Source organism: Gymnoscopelus braueri (assembly GCF_963280865.1).
Source record: "Gymnoscopelus braueri genome assembly, chromosome: 17".
Lineage (NCBI taxonomy): Eukaryota > Metazoa > Chordata > Actinopteri > Myctophiformes > Myctophidae > Gymnoscopelus > Gymnoscopelus braueri.
The window spans coordinates 49,395,974-49,415,149 of NC_137617.1; the positions used below are offsets into that span (position 1 = coordinate 49,395,974).

The 19,176-nt window shown below is 43.4% G+C and overlaps 1 protein-coding gene across 1 annotated transcript in view; it reads right to left on the reverse strand.

Annotated features, from left to right (window-relative positions):
- The window catches only part of wnk4a (WNK lysine deficient protein kinase 4a), a 152,083-nt gene that overhangs the window by 51,620 nt on the left and 81,287 nt on the right, over window positions 1-19,176 (reverse strand). The window contains exons 7-10 of the mRNA XM_080455848.1: window positions 8,366-8,454; window positions 6,346-6,565; window positions 952-1,128; window positions 79-382 (exon numbers count right to left, since the gene is read on the reverse strand). Of these exons, the coding sequence (XP_080311974.1) occupies window positions 79-382; window positions 952-1,128; window positions 6,346-6,565; window positions 8,366-8,454 (790 nt within the window). The remainder of the gene's footprint in view (window positions 1-78; window positions 383-951; window positions 1,129-6,345; window positions 6,566-8,365; window positions 8,455-19,176) is intronic.

Below are 19,176 nucleotides of genomic sequence, written 5' to 3' on the forward strand. Positions count from 1 at the left end.
AGACACATGTGGAGTAATGTGGTATAGTGGTATAGTGGTGTATAGTGTGGTATAGTGGTGTATAGTGTGGTGGCTCACAGTTAGCGGAGGAGCAGCTGTGGCGAGGGAGCAGCAGAGGAGCTGTAGAGGAGCAGCTGTGGCGAGGGAGCAGCAGGTGGAAGTGCTGCTGGTCGGACTCTGGCTCCTCGGGTTCGGTGGGGAAGGCGGAGCTTACGGTGGGGAAGGCGGAGCTTACGCCCGAGTCCACCGAGCTGCTGTAGACGGGGGAGAGGAGGAGGGGCGTGGGCGGGGCCGAGGTGTGGGCGGAGCCCGGGGTGGAGGCGGGGCTCCCCGGCGCCGACAGCGGCACAGCGGGTTCGCCGGGTCTGGGCGACGACGGAGGCTGAGGAGGAGGAGGAGGAGGAGGAGGAGGAGGAGGAGGAGGAGGAGGAATGTGAGGAAGGGTCATTATAGATTAACTAAAACAAACTAAATAACCCAAAATACATTTTTTTTAAAGTATTTTAGTATTAAATAAAGTGACTTTTACAAAAACATAACTGAGTGAAACTGTATTGTGCTTTCACAAAACTAACTAATATCACAGAGAAAATGTCCTTAGTTTGAGTCCTTGTCAATATTATCTTCCAATATTTGTAGCTGTGACAGTTTGGAGCCCTGTTGTCAAAACTAAACTATAACAGAGCCTTTTAAAAAAATTAACTAAAAAATAAACTAGGAAACACGCTTTAACTCACTGAGTGCCAGAATTATTTCTGGCTATTTCTGGCCAGTACGATTATTATTATTATTATTATTTTTCAAAGTAAAAAAAAAGCGCTTAGGAAGCGAGTGATTGGCACGTTGCACCATAGCGGTAAAACACGTGAAACACGTGAATGGCACTCAATGAGTTAAAAACAAATACAAACAAAGACAAAAAGTCAAAACGGAAAAAAAGAAAAGCAAAACCTTGGGCAGAGTATTGTCTGTCTCCTCCTCCATGGCCTCCTGCTCTCTCCTCCTTCTCCTCTGCTCCTCGGCCAGACGCCTCATCTTGTCCCGCTGCCGTTTGATGGCCGTCACTCTGTCCCGGATGGCCTTGGCCACCAGCTTGAAGTCTGCCTCGCACACGAAGCCCAGGACCACCTGAATGACAACACAAGGACCCCCCACACCCATTACATGAAGCCCAGGACCACCTGAATGACAACACAAGGACCCCCCACACCCATTACATGAAGCCCAGGACCACCTGAATGACAAGACAGGACCCCCCACACCCATTACACGAAGCCCAGGACCACCTGAATGACAAGACAGGACCCCCCAAACCCATTACATGAAGCCCAGGACCACCTGAATGACAAGACAGGACCCCCCACACCCATTACACGAAGCCAACACGATTTTCGTACCTTTTCAAGTAGTCACAAAATATTTATCTCCAGTATGATCGACCCCCTGATGGTTGCTAATCACTGAGGGTTTCACTGTGCTTCCGTGAAAAGAAATCATCGCGACCTCCCGTTCTCTTGTTATAAGCCATTGAAAATAGCATGTCTGGCCAAAAATACATAGTAAAACACAAGAGCTGAGATACAGGCTTTTTCCCTAATACTTTAACCAGGAAGTGAATGGAGCAGAAAATCTTGGGATCTCCTGCTTCTGTGTACTGAATGATCTCGTCTTTGGCACTGAATGAGTTAACAAATGTGAGTACTTTTTCGACCACTGTTCAATAGTCAGGATTTATATTGTTAGGAGTATTTATATGTACTTAGATAGAGAGATAGACGTTATTTTGTCCAATCTGTATGGCAGATACAATATAACTTATACCAGGGGTCTTTTTCAGGCCACGGACCCCCTAGCTGAGAGAGAGAGATGAAGCAGGGACCCCCTCTATCTTATCGTATAAAAGTGTGCTTCAGATTAACCCATTCAGACCTGGAACGCATCTGTGCCACTTTTTCATTAGAGCTAAAAAGCATTATTTTACACTTAGGCTATTCAAAAATAGCAGATCTACAAGCTCGTAGCGCGGCACCGAGTGCCGCGCTACGAGCTTGTAGATCTTCTATTTTAGAAAAATTGTGAAAATGTGTGCAAATCTTTGAATGTATATTGTTTAAAGCGAAAATTTTTAACTCTATTCTTTGCATCTGGGGGGTCCCTGGAACAAAACATTTTGAGATGGGGGTCGGCGGCCAAATACATATCATTTTGGGGGTCCTTGACATGAAAAAGTTTGAGAACCACTGATATAGAAACACATGTTTTGTCAGAAAACTGTTGTGATTTAGAAGACCTCAGGTCTCAGGTCTTAATGGGTTAAACTTTCAAATCCGGGGTTGGAACAGGACAGTCCCATAGTGCAGAGTACATAGTAGGGCTGACCTGTTCCCCTCCGGACGCATGGCGGACAGACTGTCTGTCCTGATCCACCTCTCAACACGTAATCAGATTACATTAGATAACACCCCCCCCCCCCCTCCTCTCTATATCACTGTGAGAGCAGATTTGATCTTGATGAAAAGTGGTTTCCAAATACGACCAACTATAAGGACCGGTGTGTGTGTGTGTGTGTGTGTGTGTGTGTGTGTGTGTGTGTGTGTGTGTGTGTGTGTGTGTGTGTGTGTGTGTGTGTGTGTGTGTTTCATTAAAAGTCACCTCCATAGAGGACAACAAGGTCTGGAGGACTTGGAGGGCTAACAGAGAAACCTCCTATATCCATGTTTCTAGGTTTTTTTTTGTCACTTGATGCCCTGTCTGCTGTGTCGAAGCAAAAGCAGTAAAATAGACGATCTACAAGCTTGTATAGATCACTTGTAGATCTTGTAGATTGTTTGTAGACTGTTTGTAGACTGTTTGTAGATTGTTTGTAGATTGTTTGTAGACTGTTTGTAGATTGTTTGTAGATCGGCTATTTTGCACTGTTTCCGAAACTTTCCGTTCCGTTTCCCAGAACATTAAGGGTTAAGGACATGCATGGTTTCCAACTGACAGACACAACGTTATTAAAGACCTGACCTCAGGATCCTTCCTGAGTCTACAGCTCACATTACTACCAGGATGATTACATGTCTGACCTTCACTCTGTCTGTCTGTCTGTCTGTCTGTCTGTCTGTCTGTCTGTCTGTGTGTCTGTGTGTGTGTCTGTGTGTCTGTGTGTCTGTCTGTCTGTCTGTCTGTGTGTCTGTGTGTGTGTCTGTGTGTCTGTGTGTCTGTCTGTCTGTCTGTCTGTGTGTCTGTCTGGTGAAGGCTTTCCTCTGGTCTACTCCTCTAAATCACAATGTTTCTTTGTGTCGTGGCCCGAACACAGCCGATCTACAAGCCATTTTCAATTAACAATGTGTGTGTGTGTGTGTGTGTGTGTGTGTGTGTGTGTGTGTGTGTGTTTATTTTTCATTGTCACTGAATCCCAGTGCATATACCTGTTAACATCTACAATCACTGCTCATTTATTTATTAAATAAGCAAAATGCGAGAACGCGACCCCCCCTCCCCCCCAAAGAATAAGTGTATCATACAATAACATACATTTTAGGCCCGGCCCGAAAACGTCGGGTCGGGTTCGGGCAGAATTTGAGAACTCACGTTGAGAACCAATGGCAGTACAAGGATTCTGAAGTGAAAAGTACAGTAAGGACACGTGGCATGAAAAAAAGGTCTTGTTTCTAGAAGCCTCTCTACCTAAGGAGCAGTATGAGCCGGAAACCTTCACATTTGGTTTGGTAATTTAATTAGAGTTTAAAATGAGCCACGTGGCTCTTGGCTAGATGCTTATCAGTGGGTAACAAACTGTGCAATTACCCACCGCTAATGGCTTCCTATACGGTCAGGTAGCGTGACCGTATAAAAGGCTTAATCTCGTACACGTCGTTAAGATTGTAGATCAGTTGTTTTTGGCAAGCGGCGGCCTCTGGGCCAGAGAGAGTAAGAGTCTAGTTATTGTACTGATGGCACTGTGGACTCTGTGTCACTTTAAGGTTTTTTTGGGGGCAGGATACCCTTTAAGACCGGTGAAATATTATCTGTGTTATTTTAAAATGTCTTTGGCTATTGAAGCATGAACATTAACTCTCTCAGTGCCAAGAGTTTTTTCATAAAGTACTCCCCCAGTGCCAGCAATTTGCGTTTTTTTTATTTTAAAATTTTTAAATTTTTCATTCAAATAAATTATCTGATTGGGTGTTTAAACCCATAATACAGTTCTACCAGTAGAGAGCAACAAATCGACACATTGATGACCTCGCTGGCTCACTCGACCCCTCCCAAACAGGCTCACGTCACATCCGGTCATAACCGGATGTTGACATTTTTGACAATCGTTGATCGGGCTAAATTACGATGCGATACACGACTACGATGACTGATCGTCACCCAGACCAAAGAGAGTAGACGTGGACCTCTCCGTTCGTATTTTATACCGTGTGAAAAAACGTGACTTTCCCTATTCTGGCCGAAAATGACCGCGGGAAAAAAATGAGAACCGGAAACGGAATCTGCGTCATGAAACCGGAACCCAATGAGTCTGAAGGAGTCAGGAAGCGAAAGTGATCATGAAAAATAAACAGAATAGCGCGACCACAGTCAAAAGTAAAAACTCGGGATTTCTCGTGCTGGCAGGGAGGGTACTCGGGAAAAACTCGGGATATCTCGGGGCGTGGCACTGAGAGAGTTAAGTGCAAATCTTTGAATATATATATTTTTTAAAGCAAACATCTTTAACTCAAATCTTTGCTTCTGCGGGGGTCCCTGGAACAACATATTTTGAGATGGGGGTCCGCGGCCATCATTGTGGGTGGTCCTTGACATGAAAAAGCTTGAGAACCACTGATATTATAGCAACATACGTTTTTTTCCCAAAACATTTTAGGATTTAGAAGACATTATGTAGAATTGGCTTCAGGTCTTAATGGGTTAACCCTGTAAGGGCGCGGTCACACCGCACTTTTATCTGACCTCTGGGGTGGAATCTGCCGATGCTTTGTCAATGCACATGCGTGGATTCGCAAGAAAGATGCACAAGACCATGAATCCACACATTTGCATTGACAAAGCATTGGCAGATTCCACCCCAGAGGTCAAATAAAGGTGCGGTGGGACCGCGCCCTAACCTGGTGTTGTTGTTGCTGTTTTTCTCCAAAGTGCAGGATAGTTGACGATTGTATTAGGGGTGGGACGATATGGGTACCTCACGATACGATATATATCACGATATTAGGCCCACGATAACAATATATATCACGATATTCGACGATGTTCGATATATTGCGATATCACGATATTCTATATATATTGCAAGAAATTTCACCAACGATATATCACGATATCTGAAAATATCGATATATTGCGATATCACGATATATTGCATGAAAATGTACCAACGATATATCACGATAGTCCTTGTATTCAATTCATAAACACATAAAATAGCACCAAACAGATCAAAATCATCATTACACAAATATAGAGTAGGAAAAACAACGTATCAACAACTAAAAGAAAAAAAAATAATAATAATAATAATAATAATATCGATATTTTTCGGCAGCATATCGATTATTTATCGCGGGAGAAAGTATCGCGATATATCGATATATCGATATATCGTCCCACCCCTAGATTGTATATTGTTGTTCTGTATTGATGGTGGTTCTTATTGCTATATCTTGCTGTTAGGGATGGGCAATATTATCGATATTGCGATATATCGCAATATTTTATTTCGCGATACTGTATCGATACTCCAGGCCACCATATCGTGATTTTTTTGGGAGAAAAAAAAATAAATTTTTTTTTTTGCTTTTTCAGATACAGGCTTCATGAAAAAACATTCAAAGAACCTATCACTGATCTGCAGCTACTCAATATGTAGTGTATATATATATAATATGTAGTTGTGATATATGTATATATCGCAATATATCGCAATATGTATCGTATCGCAATGTATCGTGATATCGCAATATATCGCAATATATGGCAATAATGTCGTAATATATGGCAATATGTATCGCATCGCAATATATCGTGATATAATCGTATCGTGACCCCAGTATTGTGATACGTATCGTATCGTGAGATTCTTGCCAAAACCCATCATCCCTAATTGCTGTATACGACAGTACTTTCCTTACTCTGTATCTGTAACTCTAACTGCTGTGCTGCCTCTGGGCGACATTCCCGTGCGGGATCTATCCAATGTCTGTCTATCAAAAAATGTAGCTTTAAACTGTAATCTTTCACTTTTATGACCTTCCCAAAATTCAAACCCGGGGTCTCCTGCGTCGTATGGGAGACCAAACATCTATACACAATTGCACTCATGAGCTGCAGGCAGTACTAATATGGTCCTACCATCTCCTGGGCCACCTCCTCGGGCACGTCCTTGTAGATCTCGAACAGGAACTCGATGGCGTTGTTGTCCTTGTACTTGCCGTGGAGCTTCTTGGTGTCGTCCATCCTCAGCCACAGCTTGAGGCCAGACTTCACCATGTCGTCCTCCTCCGCCAGCTCCACGTGCACGCCGTTGTTCTCCTGGAAGAAGGCGTGGTCCAGCAGGTCGTTGATGGTGTACCTGATGGTGTAGAGAACGATATATATGACAGTTTAATAATGCCTGATTTAAACCATTCAATCTGGGAACGCGTCAGTGTCATTTATTAGATTTCTTTGGGCGATTGAAAAATAGCAGATCTACAAGCTCATAGCGCGGCACTTGATCTGCTATTTGTTTTATCAGAGTGAGGGCGAATGTTGATGTCCATTACACTGCTGATGATTATTTTAAAGTAGTTTATAGAACCAACAATATTTACAACACAATCCATATTCATTGTGGATCCATATAAAAAATGATGCCCATTTGTGTCCTTTTCAGCCATTCTGGACTTTCCTACATTTCCCATGATGCACTAAGTTGCGGGGCAAGCACCCACCTGGCCCCCATATGGTGTATGGGTTCCATTACATCAATGTGATTCATATTTTCACACGTCAAGACGGTTATTTTGCCATAAACACACACAGTGAACGAGGACAACGTCACGGAGGGTAGAGACTAAAACAACAGGAAATGAGGGTCGGAGTTTTTCAGCACAACTTCAGTGGCATTTCAGAGACATCATGGCATCATGGCTGTCGGCCATCATTTTACTGTTTATGGCCCTAATTTATACTCACAACTTCTCACATTGCTACTTTTCTTTACATCAATTCAATTACATTTTAATTATAGAGGTTGTCTCACTTTACATAATAGAGCAGAGACCTGACATTGTGCCACCCTGAGCAAGCAATCAATGCAATGAAAAATGACCCTTAAAGTGATAGTTCACCCTCAAAATGACTTTTTGTCTCCGCCAGGCCGAAAGGCATGGCGAGAGAGTATGTTTTCGCCCCGTCCGTCCGTCCGTCCTGTCTGTGTGTTAGCAGCTAATCTCTGGCACCGTTGGCCCGGTCGCTCCGAAACTGTGCACACACACTCCCTGGATGCCAATTCAGAACCTCTGCCCCAATTTTTTCACATGGGCCTGTTATAGCGCCACCAGGAGGCCGATTTGTGCAAAACCCTTTTTTTTACACACAGTATCTCTATAGTCATGTGATCAACAAAAATCTGTCCGATTTCCCATATTCCATCCTCATTGCCTATGGTTGGCTTCCAAAGTTTGCAGGATTGGTCCGTTTTGAACAAAAAGCCTCAAACTATGCACGCAGCTTGCGATTTCCGTGAATTTTCACACGCACATTCCCACTAGGCCGAGGAAGAAATGCCACCCTTTTCACATTGGCCTGTTATAGCGCCATCAGCAGGTCTAATTTAGCAAAACACATTTTTGGAACAAAATGCCTCAAATCATGAATGCAGTGTCTGATTGCCGTGAAAGGCCTAAGAATAAATGGCACCCTTTTCACATTGGCCTATTATAGCGCCACCAGGAGGCCACAATAACGTACCTGACCTGGCGGAGACCTGTGCTCCGAGGAGCACTTTTTCTAGTTTTCTATGGATTAGTCACCCCATGGAGACTTGAATGCTCAGGGACATGTTGGACATGTACGCTGGGAGCTGAACCAGTGACCCGTCCTACTACTGTCTATCCACTCAGCCTCAAACCGCCCAACAACACCACACACTGTGCAGTTATTACACACACATGTTGATATTACTTCTACTCCACTACATCTCAGAGGAAAATATTGTACTTTTACTTCCACTGCAATTATTTGAAAACTTTAGTTACTAGTTACTTTATAGATTTTGATTATTATTACAAAACATACATTAACCACTTCAGCCCTATACACTTTTCAGCCATTAGAAAATAACAGATCTACAAGCTCACAATGTGTGGCGATGTGTGTGTAGCTCTACCTTTCATCTTTGTCCATGCGGATGCATCCCTCGATGATCTCTTTGAGCTCAGGGACCTTCACCTTGTAGAAGCTGTCAGGCTTCATTCCCTGGAATGACAAGTGAATGATTGAAGATTACATTTACTAAAGAACTAAAAGGGTCTGATTTACACTGACCTGTCTGTCTGTCTGTCTGTCTGTCTGTCTGTCTGTCTGTCTGTCTGTCTGTCTGTCTGTCTGTCTGTCTGTCTGTCTGTCTGCCTGCCTGCCTGCCTGTCTGCCTGCCTGCCTGTCTGCCTGCCTGTCTGTCTGTCTGTCTGTCTGTCTGTCTGTCTCACTCGACCCCCAGAGGTCTGGAGGTAAAGACAGACATGGTTGTCTGTCGGTGTAAACATCATTATGTCCCAGACTGTTACTTTCAGAATTTAAATTCGAAAATAGAAAGAAAAGAAAAAAGCAAATCTACAAGCTCAAAACGTGCCGCATCGCAATGCGTTTTCAGCTTGTATATCGGCTATTTTGCTACTTTTTTTGTGACACTGTAGCATAACGAAGCAGGGCATTCATTAGCGGAAAGATATATATTTTTAAAAAAAACTTTAAAAAACTTTAAATATAAGAAGTTTCTGCCCGGAACAGCTACAAAATGTATGTTGGCCCCTAAACCATTCAATGATTTATAAATGCTTTATCAGTAAGGACTCGACCAGCAGCATTCTGAACCAACTGCTGATTTGTTTTTGGTTTATTTGTGAGTCCTGCAACTATGGGATTAATGAAGTCTACCTTCTTGGTAGACTTCATTAATCCCATAGTAAACTCTGTTTCAGCTTCACCTAGCTGATGGCTGCTCAGAGGCGTTAAGGGAGGGAGAGCAGTAAGGGGTTAAGTTGTCTTGCTCAGGGACATGTTGGACGCTGGGAGATGAACCAGTGACCCGTCTCATTACCGTCTATCCACCCACACACAAACCGCCCAACAACACACAACAACAACACACTGTGCAGTTATTACACACACATGGTGATATTACTTCTACTCCACTACATCTCAGAGGCAAATATTGTACTTTTACTCCACTACAATCATTTGACAGTTTTAGTTACTAGTTACTTTGTTATTACATTTGGATTATTATTACTAAACACACATTAACCACTTCAGCCCTATATACATTTCAGCCATTTGAAAATAGCAGATCTACAAGCTCACAATGCGTCGTGATGCGACGCATTGTGAGCTTGTAGATCTGCTATTTTCAAAAGATGTTTAATACATTTTGAACTTGTGAAACGGGACTTTCTGCACAATGAGTACTTTTACTTTTGGCACTTTAAGTATATTTTGATGGCAATACTCGAGTAAATATTTGATTACCGGACTTTTACTTGTAACAGAGTATTTCTACACTGCAGTATTGATACTTTTACTTAAGTAAAAACAAATTAGTACTTTTTCCACCACTGCGTAGCGGCTCGTTCTGTGACGTCCGTCCACCAGCCCTATGTGGTGACGTAGCGGCTTGTTCTGTGACGTCCGTCCACCGGCCCTCATGGCAGACAGTTGGTGTAAACAACACAGCAGACAGTACAGTGTGTTCGTCATTGAAACGGAACGAGGCCGCCGTGTTCTGTTCTCTCTGTCTCTACTCCTCATCGTCACCACTGGGCCCTGACTGTCCAGTGGTGTAAAGTAACTGAATATATTTACTCAAGTACTGTACAGTCAGTGCAATTTTGTAAGGTACTTTTACCTGACTTATTTTCCATTTCTTGACAGCCTACTGCATATACTTCTACTCCACTACATCATAGAATCAAATGTTGCACTTTTTATTTATTTGGCAGCTTTAGTTTCTAGTTACTTTGCAAATGAAATTATTCATCATAAATCATAGGGCTTTACGTGGTTAATGATCATTAATTATATTCCAATAACATTATGTATATGATTCTGAATGAGAGTTGCTAATGAGTACTTTTAAATGTTGCAACTTTACTTAGTTACATTTTGCTACTTTAAAGGACAACTTTGTTTTTTACAACCAAGGTTTATATTTTAGCTTGTAATTAAAGTAAATAAAAGATGAGTGTTATTTTTTTTTTCATTTACTGCTTTCTATAGTTTTAGCAATTTTGCGGTCTTTTTAACAGTGGGCGGGAGCATTCTGTCTTTTTTACACAATAAAAAATGTCCTGTGGTCTTTGATGGCCAGATGTGAGTTATTGGGGGCTAGAAGAGCTACTGTAAATAATAATTAAGAAAACGCTGTTTATTGTATATATGCTTAAAGTAGCAACATTTAAAAGTACTCATTAGCAACACCCATTCAAAATATTATTTTGGTGCTAATACTTTTCTACTTTGACGTAAGTAGGATTGTGAATACAAGACTTTACTTGTAAGGGCGCGGTCACACCAATTTAGTTTTATTTATGGGGCGGAATCTGACAATGCTTTTTCAATGAGAATCGCGCGGATTGATGGTTGTGCGCGTCTTTCCGCGTGTGGCGCACACCTTGCGTTTATTTGAATGCTCGAGACGGATGCTGCTCCCCCCCCTCTGTCCAATCGTGTGAGTCGAAGGTGGCTACGGGGAGGGTCCTGAAAGTGAGTGACAGGTGGGTCACTGGTTATTGGGACAGAATGCGCTGGCCGCGCACAGCCTGAGTTTAACAGCGGGCAAACCATGTTTTGGTGTGACCGCGCCCTAAAAGAGTGTTTTTAAACCGTGGTAATACTACAATAACGCATATATGCGTTCTTTAGAATCCATCACTTGCCTGCCAAGAACGCATATATGCGTTTTTTACATTTTTTTTATTTGACCCAAAGACCAAGGAGATATGATTTTTCGAAGATTTAGACTCCTATCCACTTCCTTGTTAACCTCAAACTTTAAAATTCTGTATCTCGGCTCCTGAGTACTTTTTTTTGTTCAATGTAAAAAACCCTGGCAATAAACTGCAAAAAATCTGAAATAATTCTGGCAGTCAATGTGTTAAGTCCAAAATCTGAGCACTTCTTCCTCCCCTGTCCCTGTCTGTGTGTCTCTCCTCCATAAACGTATGAAGGGATTTCTTTGTGACTCATCTATAAACCCATCAACCGGGTCAAAGCGACCCATATAAGACAGAGACTGAAGGGTCTTGTTTGCAGCAGTAAAGGTGCTCAATTCAGGGTTTGTTAGTCAGCCCCAAACAATGTGAAAAGTCCAGCCTGATTTAAACCTGGAACACAGCCAACATACGGCTATTTTAATCACACATGGCTCTGCTCTGAGCACAAGGTTTCACTTCATTGTGTTTAAACGCTGAGACACTTCAAAGAGAGAAGATCCTCTTTAGCTACAGAAGCCCTGAAGAACACCAGAGGTTGTTCACAGTGGTGGAAAAAAGTACTCACATTCTTTACTTAAGTAAAAGTATCAATACTGCAATGTAAAAATACTCTGTTACAAGTAAAAGTCCGGAATTCAAAATGTAATTGAGTAAAAGTACAAAAGTATTGGCATCAAAATGTACTTAAAGTACCAAAAGTAGAAAGTAATCATTATGCAGAATGTCCCATTTCACAAGTTTTGAAATGTATTAAAATAATTTGAAAATAGCAGATCTACAAGCTCACAATCGCGACGCATTGTGAGCTTGTAGATTGGCTATTTTGGCTATACTTAACTTGAATAAATGTACTTAGGGAAATGTGTATTTTTAAAGGTAGATTATGTGGTGGTGGTGAAAGATGTCTTTGTGTGGTTAAACTGTAGCCTGTGTTTGTTTTAAGATAATGATGAATACAAGCAGAGTTCCTAACTTCCTATAATTGTCACACAGCTCTGAGCACCGATCTCCAAGCCCTCATGCAGCATCCATGTAACAACACAGATAAGACCAACACACACTCAGTCTGTCGCCTCACACAACCAAGGTCAGTCACAGTGTTGCCAAGTCTGCTTATTATAAGCGACTTTGGGCTTGTTTTCCTGTAAAGTTGCTTGTAAATATTGGTAGTTGTGGGTTTGCGTCTTAAGTGTGTAGTTGCTTATTTGGCCTTGCTTCAGTTTAACCACTTTAACCCCATATATATACATTGGCTATTTGAAAATAGCTGATCTACAAGCTCACAAATGAAGGGAGCTTGTACAAAAAAAAACATTCCGCCCAGTGTTTTGCACCTGTATGTAAATCTGTGATGAGACAATAAAGCTGAAGGTGTTCTCTGTTCAACACAGAGGGCCATGTTAACACATTAAGACCAGGAACACATCTGTGTCATTTTTAGATTTCTTTGGTTATTCAAAAATAGCAGATCTACAAGCTCATAGTGCCACACTATGCCGCAGTACTATTTTTGGGAAAAAAAGAGTCGTGAAAATGTGTGCAAATCTTTGAATACATACTATATACATTTTTAACTCAAATCTTTGAATACATGCTATATACATTTTTAACTCAAATCTTTGAATACATGCTATATACATTTTTAACTCAAATCTTTGAATACATGCTATATACATTTTTAACTCAAATCTTTGCTTCTGGGGGGTTCCTGGAACAACATATTTTGAGATGGGGGTCCACGGCCAAATACATATCATTTTGGGGGTCCTTGACATGAACAAGTTTGAGAACCACTGATATTATAGAAACATACGTTCTTTCAAAAAACTAGGATTTAGAAGACATTTGTAGAATCCCCAGAAGCAAAGATTTGAGTTAAAAATGTTTGCTTAAAGAATATATATATATTCAAAGATTTGCACACATTTTCACGATTTTTCCAAAATAAGCTCATAGCTCATAGCGCGGCACCGAGTGCCGCGCTATGAGCTTGTAGATCTGCTATTTTTGAATAGCCCAAAATAAATCTATAAATGACACAGATATGATCCCGGTCTTAAAGGGTTAACACAGAGGGCCATGTTAAGTGTCTGCAAAGTGTTCTTTGGAAATACGCCGGCAATAAATCCAGCCCTTTGGTTCAACATGTGTCTGGATTGTTTAAAACATGCTCCTGCAAACGGAACAAGAAAGAAAGACGCATAAACTGAGCCTCGTTAAACCACAGGTTCTGTAACGCCTTTACGGTTAGGAAACACTTCTCAGCGTTACAGCAGACCCTATGCTTTTATTAACCTTCTATTCCCCTTAGAGGTGAGTCTGACTGGACGTAGAAAAACACAAATAAAACATGTTATGTATCAGAGCTCTGCCAAGTTTAACCCACTAAGACCGGGAACACATCTGTGTGTCATTTTAAGATGTCTTTGGCTATTCAAAAATAGCAGATCTACAAGCTCATAGCGCGGCACCGAGTGCCGCGCTATGAGCTTGTAGATCTGCTATTTTTGAAAAATCGTGAAACATCTGTGCAAATCTTTGAATATATATATTTATTTTTTAAAGCGAACATTTGTAACTCAAATCTTCTGGAGGGGTCCCTGAAAATATTTTGAGATGGGGGTCCGTGGCTAAATGCATATCATTTAGGGGGTCCTTGACGTGAAAAAGTCTGAGAACCACTGATATTATAACAACATACAGGATTTAGAAGACATTTGTAGAATCCCCCAGAAGCAAAGATTTGAAAATATATATTCAAAGATTTGCAAAAAAATGTCATTGCGAACGCAGCGGAAGGAGGCGCCTCCGCGCAAGTGGAGCTTACTATGAAACCGTGCTCGGGTTGTGGCTCTCTCTGTGTCTCTGTGTGCATATCTCTCTGTGTCTCTGTGTGCAGTATGTGTGGCTCAAATCCTCAGCCCTGTGTGCAGCCAAGTAAATGTCCAATATAGACGTACCATACATCAAATGAAAGGTCTTTGAAAACTGAACACACCTGTCAAGGTTGCGTTTAAGCCCGCCCCTTCCCCCGGAAGCCACGCCCCGGAGAAGGCTCCTAAAAACTCCCCATTGAAACCCCATGTTAAATGAAAAGTGCCCGAATCGCTCCGAAACTTTTTCTACCCCCCCTAAGTGGGGGTCTACGAACAAATACTTCGGGCTCGGATTTTGGCTCCGCCCCCCGGAAGTGGGTGAAACAAGCACTTCAAACACTTTGTTGAATTGTTCAAAAACATTCAAAGTTTTTTTTTTGTGAATTTGTATTTTTCTAAGATGCTCCTTTTAACGCAGAATTGTTTTCTATTTTTTATATATTCTTTTATTGGTTACTTTTTTTTAGATGATTTATTTTCATTATTATTTATTTTTTTTGGCGTTCGCTTCCCGCGTTCGCGCGTCTTACTTGTGATTTAAAAAAAATAGCAGATCTACAAGCTCATAGCGCGGCACTCGGTATACTAGCCACCTCTGGCCACCTCTAACCCCAGCGTAGGACATTAAACACTGATTTTATACTTGCCGTGCAGGCGTGTAATACTGTATACTGTAAATAACTGATCTACCAGCTCACACTGCGTTGCATCTGACTCCAGCAGACACACAGAGGCAGACACACGCCCACTCTCACGCACCCACATGCAGTGGTGGAAAGTAACTAAGTACATTTACTTAAGTACTGTACTTAAGTACAATTTTGAGGTATTTTTATTTTACTGGAGTATTTCCAATTTTCAGTACTTTTACTTCTACTCCACTACATCTCAAGAGTTAAATATTGTACTTTTTACTCCACGACAATTATTTGAAAACTTTAGTTACTATTTACTTTGTAGATTTTGATTGTTATTACAAAACACATTAACCTCTTCAGCCCTACATACATTTCAGCCATTTGAAAATAGCCGATCTACAAGCTCACAATGCGTCGCGATGCGACGCATTGTGAGCTTGTAGATCGGCTATTTTCAAACGATGTTTATACAATTTATACATTTGAAAACTTGTGAAATGGGACATTCTGCATAATGTGTAGTTTCTACTTTTGGCACTTTAATTACATTTTTATACCAATACTTTTTTATTTTTACTCAAGTAAATGTTTAAATTCCGGACTTTTACTAGTAGAGTATTTCTACACTGCAGTATTGATACTTCTACTTAAGTAAAAAAAATAGAGGAAAATTGTACTTTTTTCCACCACTTATTGTACAGAACGTTATGTAGATCGCAAGTTGTTCAGACAGATGCTAGGTTCATTGTTTACCTCCATTGTTCTCTCTGAACTCTGTTATGTGCTCGTTTATCTTGTTTATTGACTATATAGTTCATGCTGACTCTGCTTATTCCGTTCTTTGTACTTAATGCTTTGCTCCTTGACAAGAAGCATCTGCTGAATGCCAGAATGTTCAATTATAATGTCATAACGTTGTGTAGAAGCCATGTCCACTTCACTCCACGTTTTGCTTTCCGTCTGTTTTCTCCACGTTTCAGAAAGGAAGAAAACAGCCTCTTTGTGGAGCTCAGAGCGAAACGTCATTTAGAAAACACATCGTTATGAGTGTCGCCCAGTGGTGGGAAAAGTACTCAAAATGTTTACTTAAGTAAAAGTATCAATACTGCAATGTAGAAATATATATATATTACGTTAGAGTAAGTAAAAGTCTGGAATAAATGTTTTAATTGAGCATTTTTAATTGGCATCAACATATACTTAAAGTACCGAAAGTAGAAGTACTCACTGAATGTCCCAGAAGTTTTCAAATGTATAAAATGTTTAAAAATGTTTTGAAAATAACAGATCTACAAGCTCACAATGCATCACGATGTGACAAATTGTGAGCTTGTAGATCGGCTATTTTCAAATGGCCAAAATGTATATAGGGCTGAAGTGGTTAATGTATGTTTTGTAATAATAATCTGAATCTAAGTAACTAGTAACTAAAGTTTTCAAATAATTGTAGTGGAGTAAAAGCACAATATTTGTCTCTGAGATGAAGTGGAGTAGAAGTACAAATACTGAAAATTGGAAATACTCCAGTTAAGTAAAAATACCTCAAAATTGTACTTATTGGAAGTACAGTACTTGAATACATGTACTTAGTTACTTTACAGCACCGGTGTTGCCTGCCTTCTACGCCCAGCGTGGCCTAGTAGCACCCCATCCCCCCCAACCCACCCCCACCCCGCCAGTCTGCCCCCACCCGCCAGTCTGCCCCCACCCATCAGCCTGCCCCCACCCATCAGCCTGCCCCCACCCATCAGCCTGCCCCCACCCGCCAGTCTGCCCCCACCCATCAGCCTGCCCCCACCCATCAGCCTGCCCCCACCCATCAGCCTGCCCCCACCCGCCAGTCTGCCCCCACCCACCAGTCTGCCCCCACCCATCAGCCTGCCCCCACCCCCCAGCCTGCCCCCACCCACCAGTCTGCCCCCACCCACCAGTCTGCCCCCACCCACCAGCCTGCCCCCACCCACCAGTCTGCCCCCACCCACCAGCCTGCCCCCACCCACCAGCCTGCCCCCACCCATCAGCCTGCCCCCACCCGCCAGTCTGCCCCCACCCACCAGTCTGCCCCCACCCATCAGCCTGCCCCCACCCCCCAGCCTGCCCCCACCCACCAGTCTGCCCCCACCCACCAGTCTGCCCCCACCCACCAGTCTGCCCCCACCCACCAGTCTGCCCCCACCCACCAGTCTGCCCCCACCCACCAGCCTGCCCCCACCCACCAGTCTGCCCCCACCCACCAGCCTGCCCCCACCCACCAGTCTGCCCCCACCCACCAGCCTGCCCCCACCCACCAGTCTGCCCCCACCCACCAGTCTGCCCCCACCCACCAGCCTGCCACCCATCAGCCTGCCCCCACCCACCAGTCTGCCCCCACCCACCAGCCTGCCCCCACCCACCAGCCTGCCCCCACCCACCAGCCTGCCACCCATCAGCCTGCCCCCACCCACCAGTCTGCCCCCACCCACCAGCCTGCCCCCACCCACCAGCCTGCCCCCACCCACCAGCCTGCCCCCACCCACCAGCCTGCCCCCACCCACCAGTCTGCCCCCACCCACCAGCCTGCCCCCACCCACCAGTCTGCCCCCACCCACCAGCCTGCCCCCACCCACCAGCCTGCCCCCACCCACCAGCCTGCCACCCATCAGCCTGCCCCCACCCACCAGTCTGCCCCCACCCACCAGCCTGCCCCCACCCACCAGTCTGCCCCCACCCACCAGTCTGCCCCCACCCACCAGCCTGCCCCCACCCACCAGCCTGCCCCCACCCACCAGCCTGCCCCCACCCACCAGTCTGCCCCCACCCACCAGTCTGCCCCCACCCACCAGCCTGCCCCCACCCACCAGCCTGCCCCCACCCACCAGCCTGCCCCCACCCATCAGCCTGCCCCCACCCACCAGCCTGCCCCCACCCACCAGTCTGCCCCCACCCACCAGTCTGCCCCCACCCACCAGTCTGCCCCCACCCACCAGCCTGCCCCCACCCACCAGCCTGCCCCCACCCACCAGCCTGCCCCCACCCAGACAACACTGCTGCCAATGTGTCAGACAAGCTCACGCAATGACCGTGTGCTGAAAACACCACTGCTGGTTGTAAAGTAACTAAGTACATTACCTCAATTGTGTGAGGTACGTTTACTTTTACCTGAGTATGTACATCTTTCAATACTTTATACCTCACCTATATACTCACCTGCATCTCAGAGGCAAATATTGTACTCTTTTACTGCACTACAATTATTTGAAGTTACTTTGTAGTAATAATTTAGATCATTATTGCAAGACTACTTTATACTTTGGCAATTTTGAAAATAGTAGATCTACAAGCTCACAACGTGTCCTGCAACACGTTCACAAAGATAACATGGTTGCTGTTCACGGATTTCAAGGTCAGACACAGGACTGTGTCATTCCAGGTCCTCTCTACGTACAGACAGCCGGCCGGCGGTCCTGAGACTCGCCATAATAAGGTCTCTTATGACAAGGAAATCATGTGTTTCTGCCTCTGCAATCAAGTTAAACGTTAAGTGGGTGCCGCTCCGCCAGTCAAAGAGCCGTCTTTAGCCTAGCGGACAGACGACTATCTCAAGGTGGGTGTGTATAGTGTCTCTATTTACCTCCACAGCTGACCCTCTTGAGTCAATAATCTGAATTAAGGAATTAAGTGAAATCAGGGGGGACTTAAAAGGCCATCTAGATGGGACTTTTTCTTTTTTTTTTCTCTCATTAAATGTCAATGTTGATAGGGTCGGCTCTGTTTACGCTTTAGAGAGAGCCGTGTCTCTATCAGAAACAACAGGCCTGTGTCCCTGTAAACATGGCACACGTGCACTGCTGGAAGAAAAGTACTCAAATGTTTTTACTTAAGTAAAAGTATCGATACTGCAATATAAAAATACTCTGTTGTAAGTTAAAGTCCAGAATTCTAAAAAGGTCTTGAGTGAAAGTACAAAACTATTGGTATCAAAATGTACTTAAAAAGTACCAAAAGTAGAAAGTACTCATTATGCAGAATGTCCTGTTTCACAAGCTTTAAAATGCATAAAGATCTTTTGAAAATAGCAGATCTACAAGCTCACAATGCGTCGCATCGCGACACAATCAGAAGAGAGAACTCACACAGGATATATGCAGGATAACAAACAAGTGAAATATGAAATTGGAAGTGATGACGCAAACAATAAAAAGGGCAGAGAAAATCCTGATTGGATAAAATTGGTGTCCCACCTGAAACATGTATTTTCTGTTTACTAAAGAGCGAGAAAGAGGAGAGACCCCTGTTACTGAACACAATACAGAGCTTTAACTTTTTCATCTTGTTTGTTTTGTTTTAAGCAGAAAAGTGGTGAAAAGGAAGTAGCAATCAGTGAGGGGCGTGTCTACAGCCATGCATCACGGTTACGTGTTGATGCTGAACGTTTACGACTGGTTTCTATAGTGACCCAGCTCGTTAACATCTAGGCCTTTAATCGACACTAACTGG